This window comes from Drosophila busckii, chromosome 3R (assembly GCF_011750605.1).
Source record: "Drosophila busckii strain San Diego stock center, stock number 13000-0081.31 chromosome 3R, ASM1175060v1, whole genome shotgun sequence".
Classification (NCBI taxonomy): domain Eukaryota; kingdom Metazoa; phylum Arthropoda; class Insecta; order Diptera; family Drosophilidae; genus Drosophila; species Drosophila busckii.
In genome coordinates, this window is record NC_046607.1 from 14,464,288 (window position 1) to 14,483,284 (window position 18,997).

The 18,997-nt window shown below is 41.6% G+C and overlaps 1 protein-coding gene across 1 annotated transcript in view; it reads left to right on the forward strand.

The window, feature by feature from the left end:
• The window catches only part of LOC108604460 (hemicentin-2), a 54,384-nt gene extending 39,060 nt beyond the window's left edge, over positions 1 to 15,324 (forward strand). The window contains exons 3-8 of the mRNA XM_017993939.1: positions 4,811 to 5,103; positions 7,765 to 7,835; positions 10,649 to 10,809; positions 13,723 to 13,931; positions 14,134 to 14,239; positions 14,345 to 15,324. Coding sequence (XP_017849428.1) covers positions 4,811 to 5,103; positions 7,765 to 7,835; positions 10,649 to 10,809; positions 13,723 to 13,931; positions 14,134 to 14,239; positions 14,345 to 14,460 — 956 coding nt within the window. The 3' untranslated portion in view covers positions 14,461 to 15,324. The remainder of the gene's footprint in view (positions 1 to 4,810; positions 5,104 to 7,764; positions 7,836 to 10,648; positions 10,810 to 13,722; positions 13,932 to 14,133; positions 14,240 to 14,344) is intronic.
• The last annotated feature ends 3,673 nt before the right edge of the window (positions 15,325 to 18,997 follow it).

Consider the following 18,997-nt stretch of genomic DNA (forward strand, 5'->3'; position numbering starts at 1 on the left):
GCCGGTCGATGCCGCTGCCACAGCTGCCCAGCGCCATTAGCAAACACACAGCCTGGCTGAAGCCAACTGAAGAGCAGCAGACGACAATGCAGCAACAGCAGCAGCAGCAGCAGCAGCAGCAGCAACAGGATATTCAAGGCAAGTCAGAGATGCTTTGAATGCTTTGCGGCAGTTTTCCATTGAAATTGCCAAGCAAATGCCGCTGCATGTCGATGCCAGAGAGTGAGAGTGCGAGAGAGCGAGAGAGTCTCTGTCTCGGTCTCGTGCTCGTTGTAAGTTAACATAGTTTTGTAAAGCACTGCGGGCAATGTTGCGACGTTTAACAAGCATTTATTTAAACTTTTTGGCTGGCTTGACATGCTTGCCAAATTACACTTACCAACTGTTTGTGTGTGTGTGTGTGTGCTTCTGTTTAATTAAAGTATGCAAAGTTGTGTCAGCTGCCATCGTGAGCTGATGATGACTGCAGTCGGGCGTCGTAAACAACTTCCGGTTATTCCGCGCAAGCTTAAAAGGTTCCTGGCTGTTGACATCCTGTGCGTGTCCTTTGCTCACTCACCTCGCATGCTTTTACTGTATGTTATGTTATTCGCTCTTTGTAGTCGGCTATGCTGGTTCTGTTGCTGTCACGTTATGGAAATTGATATTTTAATTAATTTTGCAAGAGCACAAACAAAGTTTTTGTGCTTACTTAATTCTTTAAAATGACCAACTTTGCTGCACAGAGAACGCCCCAAGCACAAACATAACAGTACAATATGTTTTTTGCTTGCTTTCATTAATATGCTGCCAAAAGCAGTCACAAGTCACAAAAGACAAAAGCCAACGGGGAATTGTCTAATGTGCGCTATATTTAAATCAGCACGAGTTTAATTCAATTTCAATTTGAAATTTATTTTTATTTTTAGCAAACATATTGTGCGTGTGCGTGCGTGTGTGTCTGCGTGTGTGTTTGTGTGTGTGTCTGGGTGGGTTATCAATTCTCTAACGGGGGTATGGGCGATATTATTTAGGTGTTATTCAGGTGCAGTCCACATGCCGATGGCGGTTGGGTGGTGGTGGTTGGGAATATAATCAATTAAATGATTTCTAGCCGCATTTGGGACCGCAGGGGCCACAGGGTCCGCAGCAGGGCCCGCAACAGGGGCTGCAACAAGGCGCGCAGCAAGGACTGCAACAGGGTGCACAACAGGGTGAGCAGCACGGACTGCAACAGGGTGCGCATTTGCCACAGCAACTGCCGCAACAGGGGCTACAGCAAGGTCCACAGCATTTTCCACAGCAACTGCTACAGCAGCAGGGACTGCAACAGCTACCACAGCATGAGCTACAACACGAACCGCAACAGGGGCTGCAACAAGGGCTGCAACAGGGGCTGCAACATGGGCTGCAGCAGGGGCTGCAACATGGTGGTCCGCAGCAGGATCCGCAACAAGGTCCGCAGCAAGGGCCGCAACAAGGACTGCACATCTTTGATTCGCAAGTCTGCAAAGCTGAGAAGTTGCAGCCAAAGCGTTGAAACTATTATATGCTTACCTAAAGCCCGTCAGAGAATTGACTTATTTTTTTTGGATTTTTTTGTTAGATTTTTGGTTTTACTGTGTGAAACGATTGAACAAACTGAACACAGGGACGAGCACATTGTCAAATTCATAGGCAGCAAAGCAGCTTTGATTAGCACAAATATAGTTACTACCCACCTGACAATTTCTCTGGCTGAGCTCGAGCATAATTGCCAGTGTCATTCGCCAAAGGCGGCTCGACTCGTTAGGCACAAACTGAATATAGAACGCGGCTGTAGGCGTAGCGTTTGCTTCGCAGCACTTCAGGGCGTGCTTTGACAAATCACACACGACTCCTGTCACTCAGCCCACAACAGAACAGACATAGGAAGCAACAACAACAACAGGCAGCAACTGCTACCCGCATTGGGGCCAACAGCTGTAAGCGGTAGTAAGAGCCGCCGCCTACAACTTTCGACACTGACAATCGAACGGCTTTGATCTTTTCAGCGCGCCTTCAATTTTTGTGTCGCTTCTGCCCTGCTGTACATGTGTGGGTGTGTGTGCGTGTGTCTCTCTTGTAGGCACTCGTGCGTGTGTGTAGAGCGCAATGACAGTGGCATTGGATGCATGAAACCTTTTGTCAATTACGAAAGCGCCATCATCGTTTCCACTTTTCCGTTTCTGGTTGCTTTTTTTTCTGCTGCTTTTTGTGCCCGTCAGCGACAGGACGTAGTCGTTGCAAAAATCTGTGTGTGTGTGTGTGTGCAACAAGAAAAACTAGGCACATATGAAATGATTGTTGATTTCTGCAGCGTCCTGGTATGGGGCGCCACTCCACGCGCAAACAGTTTGTCAGTCTGTCTGTCAGTCGTCAAAACCAATAGCCTAAGCGTCAGCAGTTCCATCAGAAGGTTGAACCAATTAAATTGACGTGCGAGTTTGTCAAACTTGTAATCGTTTTTACGCTACAATCGCCCTTTTAATTGCATTGCAAACCCCAGACCAGTCAGCCAGCCAGCCAGCCAGCCAGTCAGCCCGCCAGCCAGTGTCATGTCAGCAGATCAGCAATGCATGAGCAAACAATTTTATAAATTCTGACCTTTTGTTAAACAAAATTTTGTTGCTGCCAGCAACTCAATTAAATTGTATTTGAAAAGCTCAAGGTACGCGCAAAAAACTTAAAATTCAATTAAACAATTGCAATTGTATTTCAATTGTATTTAATTCAAGCAAACCAGCTTAGTAAAAATAAAAAAAAATTGTGCGGCTTGTTGCAAGTGCACTGCATAAAATTTATATTTTGTTATATTTTTTAAAATTTTCAATTCCAATTCAGTGCGCATTAAGGTCAGCTAACACACACATACAAACGTAGCTAATACACCCACACAACTGTATTGTATCTAAGGGACCATCAATCAGCAAATCGATTGCATCTTCTTACTGTTGCCGTTTGTGATTTGGTTAACGTTGATTTCGAACGAATTTGAAAACTGAAACTAAAGCTGTCAGCAACAGCCAACAGCGGCAGCAGCAGCCGCAGCAATTGTGTCAAAGTCAAAGTTGGCCCAGAGCACTCGATGCGATTCGCTGTGTGTACTTGACGCTTCAATTGCTCCAATGGGGCCTAAAGCTTTTTATACAAAATTAATTTATAACGCAAAGTGGTTTCAACTGGCAAAATATGCAGCAAGCTCATTCAATGAATTCGTGCCAAATTTGCTATAAATACGTATACGTAATATGCTGGCAGTTGGCAGAAGCAGCTGAGAGTGCGGGGGGTGCTCGACATGAAAAAGCATTTCACTTTTGGAGAAATTGCTAGTTAATTGGCGATTCAGCAAATACCACGCATTTTGGGGTGTCCTCTAACCCTAACCCATTGCCCATAATGCCAATGGCTGTGCCGCTGTCATTGCTCACAGTTGAGTGCGTATTGCCAAGTCATCGACTGTGGTGACGCCGCAAACAACAATCAATTTTAATGAACGCCATTCATTAAAAAACTTTGAAGCGCGAAAATCAAAACAACGCCAACACGCAGAGCTCGCAGCTCTCTAAGGGTGTAACTGCCAATGGGGTGGCGCTCTGGTGGTTGTTGCTGCTGCTGCTGCTGCTGCTGATGTCGATGGGCGAAGCCACTTAAAACGGCGTTGATTAATTCGAAACCAAAAACTGACAGTCGCCAGCAAACAAAGCACACACGCCATGTGCCGTCACTTGCAGCCGCTTGAGGTGTGTGTGTGTGTGTGTGTGTGTGTGTGGCAAGTCCTTGTGTCTACTTACCTACCTTACTGACTCGGCGGTTTTTGTGTGTATAACCGTCAGTTGCATATTTGCCACATCGTCAATTAATGTTGTTAAGCTCGTTTTACGCGAGCGTTAGCTATGTGGGTGGCAGCCCCAACCCGCCCATTAGGTGGGGGTGGGTTGACTCTTGACTGGCAGGCGGTCTCAACGTGTCAACGCCGGTTGACACATTTACCACTGAACGCGCTGTTCATTTCCTTTTGAAAAGTTCATAAATCAGGCGCAAGCACAAATTGCTGTAATGCATAATTAGATTGCGTTTAGGCCTGACACAAAATTCTGACATAATTGCAAACTTAAAAATTAAAATTCAGTGGCTGAATGGTCCGAAGAAATGAAAAATTCAACAAAAAATATCTTAAATATATTCTGGTGCGTTGGAATAAGAAAGTCTTGAAATAAATATCTTTAATATGAAGACTTTATTTTATTTATGACTTCCAATTCAACTTAAAGTTTGAAAATTTTGATTTCTGCTAAGTGCAATTGATTGTTCAGTTAGTATTAAATATATTATATTAGGAAATTAATACAATTGCCTTAAATTTATATATCTAAAGCTGAGTTTTATCGATTGTTGCTACAAAAACGTGCTGGTCACACTAGAGTAAGAAATTCATCATCTTTGCTATAATCTTCATATCTATCAAGCATACTAAACATTCAAGCTTAAATTCAACTTGCGCAGCAAATTCAATAAATAATGCTGTAATAAATTTTCTATGCATCCTAGCAGAAGCAGATTTGCTTTATTTGTATCTTAAATACGCAGTTAAGCTGACAAGAGCTGAATATTAAAATTTCAGGTAAACGATTTTGCACGCAACTCAAATGTGAGTGAGTGTGTGCGTGTGTGTGTGTGTGTAGCACACGTACGTGACTTAAGCCTTGGCTGAATCATAGGCCAAATTGACATTTCGATTAACAACAAAACAACTTTTGCTTATATATATACATTTTTTTCTTTTCTTCTGCTTGCCTCAAATCAATTTCAGCTTCGCAGACACAGACGACAGCAACAGCCACGGCCACGGTGGCAGCCACCACGTTTGATGAGAGTGGTGTGGACACATTATCCTCCGTTTCAGCTTCATCTTCAGCCGCAGCCTCAGCTTCAGCTGCAGCCTCAGCCTTTTCAGCCGTTGCCGCCGCACAAGTATCAGCGCTGGTGCCCGAGGCGAACGCACTGTCGGACACAACGGGTGTGCTGGTGGAGCCTTATCTGGATGGATTTGCCTCGTCAAACGTTACCACACAGATCGGAACGCACGCGTATCTGCCTTGCCGGGTAAGCTCTGTTCAGTTCAGTTCTGTTCTTAATCATGTCCAAGCGAGTTGCCCAACATGCGTTTCATAATTTTCGTTTGTATTGTGGCTTACTTTGGTGCGGATTACATTTATAGCTTCAGATTGCGTGTTTGGACTCATTTATTTGTAATTATTATTACACAAGTATTTTAGTTTAGCACGCCCGCCTGCCCAAGCCCGCTGGCGTCTCAGCGCCGCCCGACCAAAAACACATTAAATTTTATTGCGTAAATATTTACCAGCCTGCTCGAGCTCTCGATGCTGACGCGGACGCCGACGCCAACGCCGACGAGGTGTGGACTGGCTCGTGTATTTAACACAAAGCTCAAAAACAAATGCCACCAATTTATGTCTGCGGGCGTGGTCGTCGCCTCTGCTACCCTCGCCTCTGCTCAACTTTGCTGTTTGTACAGGTGTTTAAAGGTCAACGATGGCCGGCAGCAGCAGCCTCTGGCCAGCGAGCGGGGCTGGCTGTGGGCTAACACGCAAATTGTTTGCTTAGAAGTTGTAAATATTGGATGAGATCCAGCAAAAGCCAAAATTAAATTTAAACAAATTAGTTTTATGGCATTACGTGCACAGCTGCTAAACAGCATACCAAAGAGCCGTGCATAAATTATTGAATAATCCTGTGGGATAATAGCCAGCCAGCCAGTCAGCCAGCCAGGACAGGCAACAAAGCATTCGTGGGTTCAATTGAAATTTGAATTTATAACTTGTGTTGCGTCGTGGGCTCAAACCAAATTTCAAACTTTGTGTGTGTTTAATTGTTGAGAATTTCTGCCCACCTTTCAAGCTAATTATCATGCCTGCGTTACAAGTTGCTGCTAAAGACATCAACATTGGCTTCTGTTTGCTTCGGCCCTGTCATTGGCCAAGGCTAAAAGTCAAAATGAAATTCAAATTCTTGGGCGCAGCCAACAAATTGCGGCCATGGCCATTAATCGTATGTCAAGTTAGCTCGGCAGCTCTGCAGCTTCTTGGCCTCTTCTCAGAAATATTTTATGCACGCCTACTATGGCTGTAAATTTACACAATACACAATACAATGGAGCTGAACTGAATACAGGACACGCACAGAAGAGAACAGAGCAATGTTAATTTTTCGTTGTCATGGTCAATTAAGTTGCGCAACAGCAGCAGCAGCAACTGTCTGGACGCCAGTTGCTGCTCAATGCAAGATGAAAAGTGTAAAAGCTCCCAATGTTTGTCAATTACAAGTACAAGTAGCAATCGCACTCACACACACACACACACTTTCATTCATTTTACACTTTATGGCAACGCTGAAGCGTTATGCCTTCCGTTTTCTGCCGCTCAGTCATTGTTCGCATGCCGCATTAAGTGGCACAGTCGAGTGAGTTTTGTCTGGACTCTGGCCTGGACTCTTTTCAAATTGGTCTTCCTCTTTCTGTTGTTCTCCTGTTGTCAGGTGAAGAGCCATAAGCAGACTTTTCACACTGCTCAACTAGGCAATGAATGAGCCTCTTTACCTTTTAAGCATACAAAAGTCATAAAAAATTTAATATTTTAGCTTTCACTTTGATTGATTGGCTGGACTTTTAAAATCTGCAGTGCTTCTATTTAATTTTTTAGTCATTTTTATTAACACGAGCCTTTTGTATTCATAAAATATTAATTTGGTGCAATTAAATTAATTAACACGACAACAAATGTTTTCATTTAATATTTATTTTACAAAATTAAAAGCAATCAAATTAATGCTGGGCCAGTTGTTTGATTTTGTTCGCTAATCAGTTTTTATTTTAGTCTTGGCATTGGCATTCATCAAACATACGTATCTACTTTTATATATATATCTGTTTTCTTATTCTAATGTTGCAATCCAGTCTTCAAATGTAATTAAAGCTTAATACTGTAATTCATTTCCACTACATTTCTTTTGAGCTTGCTTGATTACTTTATAGTTAGCTAACAGACTGCTCAATATATAATTAGCATGTAATACAGCTGGCAGCAATCATTGAGTTCTGCTTACAGCCAAGTTAATTAATTAAATAACAGTATATTGCTGAGGCTCTAATTTAGTGCAACACATTTACCACGTGCCGTGCCCAATGGAACTACACACAGCAGAATTAATGATTGCAATGCTTAAATGCGAAAATCAATGCCAAAGTTCAACACTGTACAAAATAATTTACATGTAAGCGCCAACAGCAACTGCAACTGCAGTGGCAAATTCAATGTCCTATGTCCATGTCTGTGTGTTGCGCTTACTCTAAATGCATTTTAGATTTACTAACTACGACACATTTCGATAATATCTGAAATATGCCAATGTGTTAGTGTCTGTGTGTGTGTTGACTGGGCCGTAACGTTGTGGATTGGCTTTCTACTTGATGAGTTTCATGTTCACTTTAGCATTTAATTACATTTCAATATACTCCTTGCGACATCCTGTTGCCTGTTGCTGGTTGCCGATAGCAAAATGTTCAAGCAGGCATAGTCTAGATTTTGGCGCAGTAATTTACTCTCGTCTCGGTTCAAATGTGGTAAATTTTCTGGAATGCCAATTTAGTGCTGCTGCACTTGTTGACGCTGCCGCAGACTTAAAGTTTAAAGTTTAAAGTTAACGTTAACATTTTGTTTAATATTTGTATGCGTTTTGACATTGCAGGTAAAACAACTGGGCAATAAATCAGTGTCCTGGATACGACTACGTGATGGGCATATTCTCACCGTTGACAGGTAAGCTGCAAATTAAATTAAATTAATTTTGCTCCAATGCACAGCAGACAGAGCAGGGAACACTGTAATGTGAATACAAAGCACAAGCTTAGCCTACAGTTAAGTCAAATTGTACGGAGAGGCTTTGGCAACAGCAACAGACTCACAACTAAGCTGACGTGCGTACGTGAGGTCCAGGCAATGGAATATCAATTGCAGCTCAACGTCTGCAGCTGCATAACAAATTTATAATTTGCTCTAATTGACACTCAAAGTGTTATTGACAACATTATTGATGTAGTCTACATGTAGCTGAGCTGAGAGCTTACGAGCAACTAGAAATGCAATTCAATCGCAAATCTGTCAAATTGTTGCAATTAACAAAGGTCTAAGTGCAATCTAATCACTTTCTGTTGAACTAAATTGTAACTTGCATTGAATTTAAAATTCAACTGCAGCTCTAACATAATTTGGTGTAAACTGATTTAAATGTAATTTTACTTCTTACCTTAAGTAGCGACATGCATTTCAATTTCAATCTGCGTGTGTCCAATGGCAAACAAACAATTTCGTTGCAGCTGCACATCCTTGCGTATGTCCTGGCCTGTGTATGCAGCATGCGAAGCGGAAACGCAAGTGTGCAATTTCATTGCAATTTTTTGCGAAAATCCTGTAAAAACTTTACTCGAAAGTGTCTCCGTCTCAGTTCGTCTGTGTCTACGTGAGTTTCCCTTTTTTTTTGTTGTTCTTGCTGTTGCTCGACTTCTGTTTTAGCCAGTGTTTGCCGTACGATAGTGGGGCAAACATTTCCAGCTTATTACTTTGATAGAAAAGTAAAACCAATGAACCTTTCACATTAGATAAGGCGGCAGCATGTTTGTGTGGCAAACGGATGAATGGCTTGGCATGAATGAATGCCTGTCGCAGCAGCAAGGACAAACGAGCAACGAGGCAGCGGCGCTTGCAATTGCAACTTGAGCAGCAAGTTGAAGTTGCGGAGCGCAATGAAGAGAGAGAGAGGGAGAGAGAGTGGAAAACTAAACAAACACAGAGACCATTGAAATTAAGCTCAGATAGTGTCCTTACTGATTGCTTCCTGCATCAGCCTGCTGCGCTGCCGCTGCCACTTCCGACATCGCTGTATGTGTGTGTGGAGTTCAGTCTACGCTTCAGTGTCTTGTGTCACATTTATCTAGAAAGTTTTCTTATTCTGCAGCGCCTCAAAGATGTGTCCTGCTGCAGTTCCTGCTCACACACACACACACACACACATAGATAGAGAGAATACAAATAGATTTCAAAAACTAGCAGTTACCACTTTGCTTTGGGCAGTGCCAGATGCCAATGTTCTAGCTCACATATCCGTGTCCGGCATGTCAGCTCTCTCTCTCTCTCTCTTTCTCTCTCTCTCTGTATGTGTGTGAGTGTATAGAAATAGCTGAAATGATGTGTTTACACTATCATATAAATGTCATGTGCCTGACAAGCGGGTCGGGGTTGTTTGCCTTTGTTTGCTTGCCCATTGGACGCACACGCTTAAGAATTTATAGCCAAACAATAGATTATTTCTGTTTGCACTTGGCCAGTGAGTGCAGCAACACTTGGCTAGGTAATTACCGTTGCCCCACAACATGTTATCTGTTATCTTTGCACCTGCGCTGGGCTAGTGAGTGGAATGTAACGAAACTTCTATTTGAACTGCACTCAAGCTTTCCAGTTAATTATGCCCAAAATCCGCAATCAAAGTTTGGCATCAAAATCGCACTTAATATAACACCTTGCATAGCAAATTTAAGTTTCAAAGTTTGCACAAAACTTTGCCCAACAGCAACAAAAATAAAGCAAAGCGCGTGCAATGTTAAGAGCACCAAATATGGCAAATAATGTGCCAGTTCAAAAATTATAATGTAACTACAAAATCTGTATAAGAAATACGGTAACTGCGACTGCGACTGCGACAGCGACAGAGAAACTGCTAAAAGGGCGCAAAAGGAAATGGCAAAAGTCATAAAATGTCGAGTTTTACGAGTGCAAAGCGCAAGGGTCTAATCTAGGTTTAGTATCAAAACTTGTTACTACGCTGGCTGCGCCAAGGTGGGGTTAGGGGCTTGGTCTAATAAGCAAAGCGCACGCATGTGTGTGTGTGTGTGTGTGTCTGTGTCTAGAGCGTGGGCGTTGCACATTTAGCCCTCACCCGTAGGGGGACGGAAGCATTTTTGCACTTGGCTGTTGAGGGAAATGTTCAGGCAAGTGGCACACAAAAATATTGCAACAATGACATTAAATACAACTTATTTCAGTTGCTCCCTCCCCTGCCCATTGCTTCACACTCATTTGCATAGTGGCAGCCATTGTTGTTGCTGCTGCTGCTGCAATAGTCTATACGCAACTTTGTTGCCGAGTTCGTGCGCAGGGACAAGTGTTGCAAGCTGTGGGGGGCAGGGCTGAGAGAGAGGAAGCTTGCTAAATGCCGCAACTAAATAACTTTGAGTGTCTTTTGAGTGGCCATTAGCAACGGGCTTAGCGACTAAGTGAGCCTGTTTTTATTATTGTTGCTGCTGCTGCTGCTGCTGCTTTTGTTTATGCTTCAAGTGGCAGCGACTATTGCCGTGTTGCACATGCTGGCTGCAACTAGTGAATAGCTCATCAGACAACAATTTAAAGCTTTAAAATAAAGCTGATGATTAGAAAATATTAGAGCAATAATATCTTTAAAGCCATGACTTAGGTATATGCAAAATGTTTTTCGTAGCCTAAGATTTTTCTATTAAAATTGCTCGACTTGAACTGAGTCTATTCACTAATCTATTATTATTTTTTCTATATATTTTCAGAGCTGTCTTCATTGCCGATCAGCGCTTTCTTGCTCTCAAGCAGCCCGACAAGTACTGGACGCTGCAGATTAAATATGTGCAGGAGCGCGATAGGGGAACCTATGAGTGCCAGGTCTCCACAGAGCCCAAAGTGAGCGCACGGGTGCAGCTGCAAGTAGTTGGTAAGTCACGACCATGAACATGAACATGAAACTGAAACTGAGCGCAGCCCCAAGTACTTATCCTTGCATATTGAGTGCATGCAATTAAGTCATAATGTGCAAAGGTCAAGTGTCGTGCACACACACACACGCATACCTAGCTGTTAGCATATGTGTGAAAAAGTTTTCTCAGTCTGCTGTGGCACTCAAACGTCATGGCCACAGTCAGATAGACACACAGTCAAGTGAAGTGTAAAGACGCGTGCGGGGTTGTTTGACTTGAATATTTTCATCTTTTATGCCAGTGCTGCAATTTGCTCATTAAATTGCATTCAAATTGTGGCTAACTGAAATTCTCATTCAATTTCTCTCTCTCTCTCTCTCTCTCTCTTATGCTCTGACCAACAGAAAGAAATTTTCTGGTTGCTTGCAAGTTGTTTAACGAGCAAACTTTTGCATGAGTTCTCTCTATCTCTCACTTGCTCTTTTTGTGTGTGTGTTGCATTGCCAGTTGGTCATAAAAGTTAATTAAATTTTGCGCTTGTTTAAGACACACACACACACACACAATCAAGCAAAGAGACAGAGCGTAAGACTTGCAGAAATAACTTTCATCAATGCAACACGCTCAGCTGCAGCGAAATAATTAAAAGCACAAATTTGTCGCTACAGTAACTTAAATTAAATCAAATCAGCATGTGCTTGGCGTTTAAGTGATTTTTGCTATGCGCTGCCAAGGCTATTTAGAAATGATTATTCAAACGTCCCAGTTTTGGCACCCAACAGGTTTTGGCCTCGTACGCACAGCTGCTGCCAAACGCGTTGATGAGCAGCACATTATCTTTATGGAAGCGACGACATTTGCATTAATCTAACGATAAGTTGCCAGCATAAAGGATGCCAAATTCCAGCTCATTCTCAATTGATTTGTACGCTGATTTCAAAGCCAGCTGCAGCCCTTTTCTTTTACACACACACACAAAGATTTCTTTTTCTTTTTGCCAACATTACTTGCAGCCATTTGGCACTGGTCTGCTTTGTTCGCTTCAACTTGAAGCGCTCGCTGCGCTGCTGCCATAACCATTATCGCCAGCACCTATTGCTACCCCCTCGATGTGCCCTTTTCTATTAGACTGTGTCTGCGGAACGACTGATATTGTGCCTTGGCCATGTAATTTGTATTTATTGCATCGTTTTGTCTGTGCAAACGACTAAAACTCCCTTTGCATGTTGTCAATTTTCAGCCTCATCCGCAGCCTCAGCCTCAGCCGCTGCCACTGGCCAATGTATTTTATGTTTAGCTTTGCTCTGCTCTTTGCCTTGTCTGCTGCTCGTTTTTCGGGTAATAGGCTCCTAGTTTTCGGTCAATTTGTTATGCCAATGCCAATGCCAATGCGTGTGCCTATATGTGTATGTGTAAATTTGTATATGTTTGCTTTGGTTGGCTTGGTTGCGGCTCATTTGCTTGATGTGTTCGCACGCTGAGCGAAATGAACAAAAACTGGCCAACAAACCAAAAGTTGAAAGTCAGTCAGACTTGAGTGAGTTGGAAATTTCAAGTTGTTGCCAACAAGTTTGTAGCACAATTTTGGCCCACTGTGCACAGACACGTGTGTGTGTGTGCTTGAATGAATGAATAAATACTGCTATACATACTTTTTTCTGCATCATTGAACGACAAACTAGATTTGGTTTTATGAGATTTGTTTTTGCTGCTTCGTTTTATTTGATTCCCATTCATTTACAGCATTTGGTTTTGGCGCTCGCCCCCATTTATTTAATTTGCTGCTAATCTCGCATGGCCAAAACCAATTTTTATTACAGGACACAGTTTCTTTTTATTCTCGATTAGCAGCAGCAGCGTCTGCTGATGTTTATACGTCCACGCTCCGCCCCGCACTGCACATTTGGCACATTTGAAACTTGGCTAATTTCCCTAAAAGCATTACGCCATAAACCCAATTAATTTAAGTTGCTGTAATTCATTTGACACTATTCGCCACAAGCTTCGCAACGCCCACACCCATCCCAAGTGGCAGCAGCAGCAGCAGCAGCTCGCTGTGTTGTCTGTCAGCAGAAAATTCAAGCAATAAACTGCTGTGCGCTTTTGCACTAAAAATATTTAAGCTCTCGTTGTTGCGCTATCGAAAGGGCTAAAGCATAAAATGTGGCAGCAGCAGCAGCAGCAGCATGATTGTTGAATAGTGCCAGTCCCTTGCTTGCTAATAGTATTTGCTATGTTGCTATGTTTCGAGTGGCGGCAGCAACTCGCGTACATCTCCAGTCAAGCGACTGGAAAACTAACATGCGCAACATGACGATTTTGACAAGCTGACACAGTTCGGTGTCAAATCTAAAGCGTACAGCATGCTCTGCGTATGCCAACCCAGCAGCGTATACGTGATTTTTGTCGAATTTGAAAGCGCACGTCGCTTGGCCAACGACGCCGAGAGAAAGAGAGAGAGAGAGAGAGGCAAAGCGTGTTACACTATAAACTTTTGCCTATGTATTTTATGCATGCACATCTATTTTATGTATGTGTGTGTGTGTGTGTGCGCAATTTTGACACAAGATGTAAGTTGTAACTCGCAACTTGTTGTAACTGACTGAGTCATAGTTTGCTATGCATGTGCGTGTCTCTTGATTTGGGCATCAAAAAAACAGTAAGTGAAAAAATTGAAAAGTAGATTTTGCGCCCCCACCCCTGCCTCAAGTGGCAAGTGGCAAGTGCCACAAGGTGGCCAGATTTACGTGTGCGACGTGACTAGCAGCTGTTAATTCAATAGATTAACGCGAGTGACACAATTTTGGGCATTGTCTAACGAAACGAACGCAACACGCACATGCAATCAAATGCCAGCAGACTGACTGACTGACTGACTGACTGAGTGACTGACTAAGCTAATGCATGTGTATTCTGTTTTCTGATTACAGTGCCACGCACTGAGATTTTGGGTGAGCCCGATCGCTATGTCAAGGCTGGCAGCAACGTTGTGCTGCGCTGCATTGTGCGTGGCGCTTTGGAGCCGCCGACGTTCATCATGTGGTATCATGGCGCCGAGCAGTTGGCCGCCGACTCCAGACGCCATCGCACGCAATTGGATCCAAACCTACCGGAGGCCAGCGGCGAGGGACAGAGCACGGTAAGTTCATGTTCGTGTATTCACGTTCAGCGCGCGCGCAATTGTTCCCCTGTTGATGTTAATTTAATTACTCTTGATTTCAAATTGCTGCGGCCACGTGACATGACACACACAAATCTCATTTGTGGCTTGTCCATTTGCTTATCTGTTTGTAACTAAAGTTTATGCATAAATTTACTGAACTTGTGTTTTTTTTTTACAGATTGGCTCATTAATCATCGAGTCGGCCAAGAAGCGTGATACTGGCAATTACACTTGTAGCCCGTCAAACAGCCCCAGTGCGACCGTCACACTCAACATTATAAATGGTAAGTGCAGCGACAGCAAGCGACAAATAAAAACTGTGCTGTATATGTAGCTATAAAATTTACTGTGAACGCATTCGATTGCTTTGTTTTCTGTGTGTGTTTTAGGAGAATCTTCGGCATCGGCAGTGACGTCAGCGGCGCCCATCACACGTGCGTATACTCTTTGCACGCTGGCATTGCTACTCAGTGTTTTGGTAATTGGCAGCGGACGTGGAACATGACCACAGCAGCAGCAGCAGCAGAACTCATTTAATGCATAAACTATGAGAGCGCCAGAGAGCGAGAGGCGCGCGGCCGCCGCAAATAATTCTGCCAATAAAATATATATACAAACCAATATATTAATAACAAAAAGAAAACAACGTAACATAATCTCGAGTGTGTCTCTAAGCTAGTTGATTTTATCTAAATTAAACTCAAGCACAGTTTGAACGCCAGCCCAAGCTATTGAGACGACATTTGTTTAGGCAATGAAAATGAAACTAATTGTAAATTCTACGAGCTCTAAGCAACTAGCCCTTAAGCTATAGCTGCATATGCATACACACACGTATGTATTTGTACATATAAGTATTTTACATTCTGGTTTAGTTGTAACATACGTGTAACATTCAATGGCACAGTGTTTCGTGCTGTGTGCATAAATGCATAAAAGTAAATATTTATGCGGCATGAAATGGAATTGTGTCTCGATATCCATATCCTGACTGTGTGCACTGGCTTGACAACAGACAGCAGATAGCCAAAGGAATCTGCATCGACGAAACGATAAAACTGAAATTCCATTTTTACTGCATTGCATTTGCAGTTATCGATTTAATACACACAAAGAACTTTCAGTTGATGCGCACTGTTTTCGTTTCAGTTTAGTTTAAACTTAATTTTAATCCATCAACTTAACAAAAAAAGTAACATAGTTTTAATACGAGCGCAAACATAAACAGTTTAATAGATAACAATATAAAAATTAATTCATTGAAAGTCTCTCAGCCAAATTGACGTGTTGTATGATATAAATAAAAAGATTGCGTGGTGAAAATGTATAACAGGAATGTAAATTTATTAAAAAACACGAAGCATTAAAAAACGAGCGAACGAAAAAATAAACTTAAATAAAATACAATGTGTATTCAAAATACTAATAAATTGCATTTAAACGATACAGCATAAAAAAACAAAAAATAAAGTATCAGCAACATATATACATACATACATAACATGCATGTCTGTGTCGATAAATATAGCATAAATTCATTGTGTTGCCGGCGGACAGCGCACGCAGTCGCATATTTATTTACTCATTTAACGCCATTTTTAATTACCAACATAACTGATTTTTCCCAATAGCGCGAACAAGTTAAATTAAAACTACACACACTGACAAACATTATTCGATATTGGAAATACACACACGCACATACTTAAACAGCGCTCACATGTATTGCGGTAAGGGGGTCTTAATGCTGCAATTTGGTTTGTGAACAGCGTACAATTGCAATTAAGTTGATAATAAAGAAAGCCAAACGTGTAAGCCAAATGTTGATGAATATGCGAGAGCAGAGAATAAAAATTTAATTGCAATTAGTTGCTGTGCTTAACTTAAAGTCCAAAATAATTGAATCCACACTCATTATGCGCACAAACAAAAGTATACTATGTGAATTTATGTATATGCTGCTGCTAATTGGCGCCATACTTGGCGTATGAGTAACCCAGGGTGTGATTAATAAAACCAACCGCAAAAAGCAACATGGGGCAGTTTAAATAAATGGAACAGCAATGTGGTCATGTCACAGCTGCGCTCTATCTCTCTTCCCTTCTCTCTTTCTCTCTCTATCTCTTTCGTTTTTATTTTAAATCAATCGTGCAAATAATCACGTATCAAATGTTTTGCGGTTGCTGCGGTCGCTTGTGATTTCCTTCAAGCTGTTCAGCTGTCCGTCTAAACAACTTAACTTATCGCCCTTTTATGCTGGCATCAATTTTACTAATTGAACCACATACACACCCACATACTACACATAAATACATTTGCATAAACCGTTAAATAATTACCCATTTACATTTAAATGTTGATTAATAAATTTAGATATAAGCACACAGAGTTGTGTGTGTTGTGTGCTAGTTAAGTGAATCTGAATCTGAGTGCGAGTACTTCAAACAAAATCAAAATACATTTCTAAGCTCATAAGCGTTTTTTGCATAAAACTAATTAAAATGTGACCCAAGGCCAGGCTTAGTCACCGCGTAGTAATTAAACTAAGACTTTAATAACTGTTGCCATTGCTGTAATCAACAATTGTTACAGATAAGCTGAAATTGTTTCAGTGCATTAGCTAAATGTTCGACTACGATTACGATTACCAATTCGTGTGTTTGTTTTCTCTCTCGGTTTAATTTTTGTAAATACTTAACACACTCATAAATATGAAAAGCATATAACTATGAATACAATTTTAAAATAAATACGAGTACAGTACATATAATCCATACATATATGCTATACAAATATTATATATGTGTAAACCTATAGCGAAATTAACAACTAAGTACCAACTAACACGAATACATACACATACTTCTATGGTAATGAGAATAAACTATGTGAAAATTTAACTGAAACGATTTACTGCATTAAATAAAATAATAATCTAAATATGTAATTCAAAAACTAAAAGGAATTTTTATTGCTTAGCCAACTTTTATTTTAGATTAAAACTTTGCTTACAAGTGAAGTAAACTATAGCATACATCTAAGCGCACAATAACCAACCAAGTCAACTATGCAAAATGTTTTGTGTTTATAATAATAATCGAATCATATTCGCCCTAGTTATTTATAATACAAAATGATGCGCATATAATGTAAGCTGTCTATATTATCTAAGCTAAAGATTTATTATTGCTACTGTAGGAAACTCGCTCTTTACAACTAAATACAATCCAGAGATGCTAGCAAATGATTTGCTTACAGAGCCTGAACTAATGAGAGGGCATACAATTTAAGAATTCAGCCAAGAGCGTTGCAATATATAAAAGGCCTCAGCTTTGACATCACCAGGCATGCACACAAGCTGTGAGCCAAGCTCTGTAACAGGGTCAAACTATGAAGGAAATGCAAAGTGCATTCACATTTTGATTTCATTATTGCCAGAGTGAGTGCCATTGACTTCGGTAGAGTTAACGTCAACACCTGGGGGTAAGCTGAAGCAATTTACTTGCCACAAACATAGCTAAAAAAGCAGCTGCATTGAGGTCTACAACCTATGAAAATAAACTACAGAGCTAAACAGCTTGGGCTAAGTATAACAAAAATGTGTTTATGCAATTAGATTTACTTTTAATTAATTATATTTCTTCAATCACTTATAGATACTAAAGAGCAGCAGCGAAGGCGTATAAAACAAACAAGAATAAAGTAAAGCGTCTGCTTCCGTTGCAAAAGTTTTGTGTTCAATGGCAACTGAAGCTTAAAGTTCAAGGCAATATACGTTGAAGTAGCCTTTATGAAAGGGTCGCCAGCCGGAAGCGTCCAAATGGTGACACCGGACATGAAATAATTTCAATTTTATGCATTTCCTTGCACACACAGATTCGACCAAGAAGGCACAAGTCAAAGAAAATTCATATTAAAACTGAATTTAAATTTTTAATAAACTTTTAGCAACAACGCCCGCAACTTTTAGTGCCGGCCAGGGACTGGGGTTGGGATTGGCACTGGGACTCGGACAGCGACTCTCTCTGGTTAGCTGCATTTGTTGTGGGCAAAAATTTACGACGCCGAAGCAGGCGCCCCGTCTGGAGCCTGGAGCCTGAGCCGTGTTGCAAAGCCGCAAAGTGCCACCGCCTTTTCACAGCCACAGCGCGCTCAAATGGCCGCTGGGAACGAGGCGTCATTGCTTTACACTTTTCTTCTAGCGCTTTTCATTCATTTAATTTCGAGCGGCTGCCGCTTGCCACGCCACTCAAAGCGCCTCGAGAGTGGGCAACAGATGCCACTTGGGTATTTAACGTTCGCTAATGCCTCCAGCTGCCGCAGTGTAAATGGGGCGTGGCCGCAGTCGCGACTGCAACCAAAAGCGAAGGCGACAGTTGGCGGCCGTTTCCTAATTACAAATCAGTGGTGGCGCCCCAAAAAGTATCCTTGCTACTGCTAAAAAAAAAGCATAAGACAAAAACTTTATTATTTTTCTTTTGTTGTTCTCGCTTTCTTTCTCTCTCTCTCTCTATCTTATTTGTTTGTTTTAGCTATTTCGCTGTTGCCTTCGCTTAACTTTCTGGGTCAACAATTATGCAAAATACTCGTCGTATTCTCAACGTAGGACCAGCGCATTTATCTGTCCTTTTGGTTTTGAAGCTCATACAAAAGCGTTTTCGTCACAGCTCCCCGCATGCCGCTGCGGCAGCCACGGGGACCTGGCGCATCCGTTTTATAATTAGTTCACTGCTCGCAGCGCGAGCGCAAAAAAAGAAATGCGAGAAAATAGAAGCTGCGAGAGAGAGAGAGAGAGATAAAAAATAGGTTTCAAATGCGACTTAAAGATTTAATTGCTTGAAATTTTGTTGAGTGCTTAGCGCAATTATATTGTAGCTACTTTTGCTTTACTGAATTCCCAGCGGCCGGATACGCTTAGCTTGGGTTTTGACTAATTTGCAGTAAGACAATTAACGACACGAATTGTTGCAAAACAGCTGCGTAGGCTAACTAATAAACTTTTGGGCGCTGCCTCCCAAGAGTATTGAAAAGACAACATTTCA